Source organism: Oryza sativa, chromosome 7, assembly GCF_034140825.1.
Source record: "Oryza sativa Japonica Group chromosome 7, ASM3414082v1".
NCBI classification, from domain to species: domain Eukaryota; kingdom Viridiplantae; phylum Streptophyta; class Magnoliopsida; order Poales; family Poaceae; genus Oryza; species Oryza sativa.
The window spans coordinates 15,722,539-15,727,542 of record NC_089041.1 but is presented as its reverse complement, the minus strand read 5'-3'; the positions used below and the strand labels follow the sequence as shown (position 1 = coordinate 15,727,542).

Here is a 5,004-nt window from a genome sequence, read left to right as displayed (position 1 = left end):
TGGCGGATGCTTATGTTATCCGCCAGTTAACATAATGTGATTTTCATTGGCAACAATATTTTGGTCCGCCTGAAAAAAAATAAAAGAGAAGTGCCAAGAAAAATCATTTTTTAGTAGTACCATTTGGAATGAAGCATTTTGTTTTCGTTTTGGATGAAATATAAAATTTGGAAATAAAATAATTAAAATATAAATTTTGAATCCATTGTGGATTTGTGATCTAGCTAGAGCTATGCCAAACAATATATCATATCGAAGCTGGCGGCATCCAATAGTTTAGGACCGATCAGTGCGATAAAGACAAAAATGAATACAATATAACTGAAATATAATATTTATAGAACTAAGAATTACATTAAGATTACATGCTAAAAAGTAGGGTTATACTCCCTCCATACCATGTTTTTACTACCATTAGAAAAGCTGATATGCATTTCTAGATGAAGCCTAGATTTTGTGATGGACTTGCCGGGAACATAATAGACTTTATTTTCAAAATACTACACTAATAATAAAGGAAACTATTCTAAACTTGAGGTGACGTTCAACAAAATGACCTAGTTCGGGACTGACGGGGCTCGAACCCGCAGGTTCCGCCTTGACAGGGCGGTGCTCTGACCAATTGAACTACAATCCCCGCGGGGCGTATGGCATAGTGTCGCATAAAACCCGAAATGGGGCGTGGCCAAGTGGTAAGGCAGCGGGTTTTGGTCCCGTTACTCGGAGGTTCGAATCCTTCCGTCCCAGATCCCCCATCAGTATTCGTATAGAACTAGACCGGATCTTTCCTGAAATATAGCCCAGGATGATGGTGTCATTCTCTAGGCGAACGCGGAACATTCCGTTGGGTAGGGCTTCCATAACTAAACCCTCGAAAGTAATTTTTGCTTCTCTCGGGGTTTTTTTTCTCTCCTATTTTTCTTTTCTGTCATATTTTTTTTCTCCTATTTTTTTTACCAACATGTAAAATCAAGTTAAACTTCTAAATCTCGCAACATTGCCTATTAATATACGTTAATTAGCTGTAGTTTATTTTGGTTTTCCGTTGCAACTTGTAAAAGTTAAATTTTAACTAGTATATTTGTGGGAATGATATATCATATATTAATATATTTTCTTAATTTTTCTAAATTTATTTATAATTTTTTGATTGACAGGCAAATATCTGTAAAGAGTTTTAAAATCAGTGTCCGCTAGTAAGCCTGCGGCATGCAGTGCAGGTGCTACCTAAGACGAAGTAATCGGGACAAGGAGAGCCCGCAGCGGTGTCTTCATAACAGTGACGAGCCCGGTCTTCTCTGAAAAGTCGACGGCGGCGGCCTTCTCGTCCTCGGCCACCGGCCACCACTCGAACTGTTCGACCAACCTGCCGACGAACAAGTGCAGGACAGAGACGGCGAAGCTTGCGCCGGGGCACGCCCTCCGGCCTGCCCCGAACGGCATCATCCTGATCTCCGCGCCACCGCAGGAGACGGCGTCCACCATGGCGCCCTCCCCGCCTTCCATGAACCGCTCCGGCACGAACTCGTCCGGGTCCGTCCACGCCGTTGCGTCACGGCCGATCTCCGCTACCGCGTAGTTGACAATGGCTCCCTTGGGGATCACGTAGCCACCGGCGCCGAGCGGGACGTCGCGGTCCACCGTGTGCGCCAGCAGGTAGTGCGCCGGCGGGTGGAGGCGAAGGGATTCCTGCACCACCGCCTTCAAGTACGGCGATGGCGAGACGCCCACGCCGCCGCTGTTGGTGGTCTTGGCGATGTCGTGGCGGAGCTTCCGCTGGATGTCGCTGTGGTGCACCAGGCGCGCCATGGTCCACTCCAGCGCCGTCGACGTCGTCTTCGCGGCGGCGTTCATGAACTCCCAGCACAGGCTCACCATCTCGTCCTCGCCGAGCTCGAGCTCCAGGAGCGTGTCCACGTAGCAAAAGGTAGCTGAGTCAGCAACATCTCCGTCGGCTTTCTCCCGCCGGAGCCGGCGAACGGAGATGAGAGCCGCGACAATGTCACGGTGACTCCTCTGGAGGCCGGAGAGCTTCCACCACCGGTGCAAGTACGGCACCATCAGCACCGCGGGCACGAGGTGGAACGCGCCGAGCTCGACGGTGAGAGCGAGTATGTCGGCGTGGGCACGTCGGAGATCACGGAGCACAGCGTCGTGCTCGCCGTCGCGCACCCACTCGCCGAAGCAGAGCACGGCGAAGAAGGAGAAGACCCCGTGCCGGAACGCATCGGTCGGCGCGACAACGCCGGTGGCGCCGGCTCCGGCGCGCGCCTCCAACTCCAGTGTCGCTACAAGCCTGTCCACCGACCGACGCCGCAGCGCCTCGGTGGCAGCAAGGCATGAGCAGATGTTGCTGCGGAGGCGGCGCCAGCGATCGCCGTACTCCGCGGCGTTCACGCCGTGCCGGTTGAAGCTCAGCGCGCGGGAGGAGGCGAATGGCGACGGCGGGCGGTGCGCGAGGGCGGCGCCCGCGAGGACCAGGGTGCGGTGCGCGAAATCACGGCCAATGACGAAGACGGCCGGGCGGTTGCCGGCCCAGAGCGTGACGACCGGGCCATGCGAGCGCCGTAGCCGGCGGAGCGCCGACGGGAGGAACGCCATGGTCGGAGCGTGGAGGAAGAGGTTGCCAATGAGCGGCAGCCTCACTCGCGGCCCAGGTGGAAGCCGCTCGTCGGCGTCATTGTTGACGTAGCACAGCACGGCGATACTGGCTGCCACGACGAGGCAAGATGATGATACGAGGAGCAGGAGAAGCGCCATAATCGATAGTACCGCCGTGCTGGAGCTGCGTGTTCTCCTTTTATACAGCGCAGGTGACGTCAGGGGTGTTTAGATACAGGCTGTAAAGGGTTGGCGTGTCACATCGGGTATTATATAGGGAGTCGCATGGGGTGATCGGGTACTAATAAAAAAACTAATTACAGAATCCGTCAGTAAACAACGAGACAAATTTATTAAGCCTAATCCGTCATTAATAAATGTTTACAGTAGCACTACATTGTTAAATCACGGAGCAATTAGGCTTAAAAGATTTATCTCGCAAATTAGTCACAATCTGTGTAATTAGTTATTTTTAAGCCTATATTTAATACTTCATGCAGGTGTTCAAACGTTTAATGTGATAAGCCGTAAAATTTTTTGTGTGGGAATTAAACTGGGCCTAAGCTAGAATTATAAAACGATTTTATTACACTCTTCGTTCCAAGTCTGACTAAGTTTGTAAATAATATGTATATATATATATATATATATGTATATATATATGTATATATATATATATATAGGGTGAGACTATTCTACACCCGGGGTATAGAATATATACCTCCCTCCCTCTCAAAGGCCACAACCACCTCCCCCTCCTTTCCAAGGCCCAATATATGTGTATATATATATATATGTATGTATGTATATATATACATATGTATGTATGTATATATGTGTGTATATATATATATAGGGTGAGACTATTCTACACCCGGGGTATAGAATAGTTATTCTATACATCCCTCCCTCTCAAAGGCCACAACCACCTCCCCCTCCTTTCCAAGGCCCAAAAACCACCTCCCACCTCGGTCAAACGCTGGTCAAAGCCCCCTCCCGCCGGTCAAAGCTCAGTCAAACCCTTCTACTAACTCCCCTCACCACCCACCTCTTCTCAGCTCTCGTCTCGCGAAACTGTGTAGTAACGCGACGGTCACCGTGTAGTAACACTGTGTTTTACGTGCAGTAACAACGCTCAAATATAGTTGACATATAGTCATGATGGATCTACTTTTGATAAGCATTTTTTTTCTAGCATCATGGTGCAAACAATTTTAAAAAACCATACATGACATCAGAGATATTGTTCTTAAAAGCTTTTCTTTTTGGAATTTGACTCTCCACAAGTAGTAATACAATAGCATCACTTGTTACTAGTGTACGTTACTACAGTTCTATCACAACGTTACTATAAGAGTCTAGTAAAGATAATAAGCTTTGCAGTAACAAAGTGTCTTGCATTTCTTGAATAGTATTACTACATAAACTAGGAATTGAAACAAAAATATATGGGTTAAACCCTCACATGCTAACCGTATACTTGTTACTACACAAAAGTAGAAGTGTTACTACATAATAGGTGCATGTTACCACTTCCAAGTAGCTATGTTACTGAATGATAAATACAGTGTTACTATGTCATTTTTACGAGATGAAGATCGAATAGGTGGGCTATAGGTAAAGTCTGTAGGTGGCTTTGAGCGATGTCTGATTGATGTAGGAGTGTTTTGAACAATTTTATACATTTGGTAAAACCATGTTACTGCATGTATATACCCCTGTTACTGCATGTGGAGGGCTAAAGTTCAAAATGTCAATCTTTGAAAAGCAATATCTCACAATATATGTATTATTTTTTTAAAATCGTTTCCACCATGATGTTATAGTGTTACTGCATGTGGAGGATTAAACTTCAAGATGCATCTATATACTCCCCTCCTCAAGAACCGTTCTTCCTCCCTCTTCTCAAGAAAATTGGTCTCCTCCCTCCAATATAGCGTTACTGCATGTGTAAGATGTGACAGTAATATTGTGGTGAATTACAGTAAATTAGGAATTGAAACAAAAATATATAGGTTAAAAGTCTCATATGCTAACCATATACTTGTTACTGCACAAAAGTAAAAGTGTTACTGCACGGAAGGTACACGTTACCACGTGTTTATGCAGTAACACTACCCAAAAAATATAGTAAAACGCGGTGTAGTAACATCGTGATGTGATTATAGTAACGTACAACAGACAAGTAGTAACAAGTAATAGTTTAGTATTACTATTTGTGGAGAGACAAATTGCAAAAAAGTGAAGCTTTGAAGAACAATATCTCCCAAGTGATGTAAGGTTTTTGAAAACCGTTTGCACCATGATGCTAGAAAAAAAGAGCTTATCAAAACTAGATCCGTCATGACTATATTTCAACTAATTTTAACGCTGTTACTGCACGTAAGACACAATGTTACTGCA

At 45.9% G+C, this 5,004-nt stretch overlaps 1 protein-coding gene and 1 non-coding gene across 2 annotated transcripts; both read right to left on the bottom strand.

Moving 5' to 3' along the window:
• Positions 1–563: 563 nt before the first annotated feature.
• Positions 564–637, bottom strand: TRNAD-GUC (transfer RNA aspartic acid (anticodon GUC)). Its single transcript has one exon. It is a non-coding gene; the product is annotated as a tRNA-Asp (tRNA).
• A 481-nt stretch (positions 638–1,118) lies between these two features.
• LOC4343126 (cytochrome P450 89A9) lies at positions 1,119–2,792 on the bottom strand. The gene has a single exon (XM_015790259.2). It carries the CDS (start codon positions 2,758–2,760, stop codon positions 1,228–1,230), a length of 1,533 nt encoding a protein of 510 aa, XP_015645745.1. The 5' UTR covers positions 2,761–2,792; the 3' UTR covers positions 1,119–1,227.
• Positions 2,793–5,004: the final 2,212 nt, after the last annotated feature.

Bases quoted from the DNA above. Each gene is read 5' to 3' on its own strand.
- LOC4343126 (XM_015790259.2), bottom strand. From the start codon at position 2,760: ATGGCGCTTCTCCTGCTCCTCGTATCATCATCTTGCCTCGTCGTGGCA.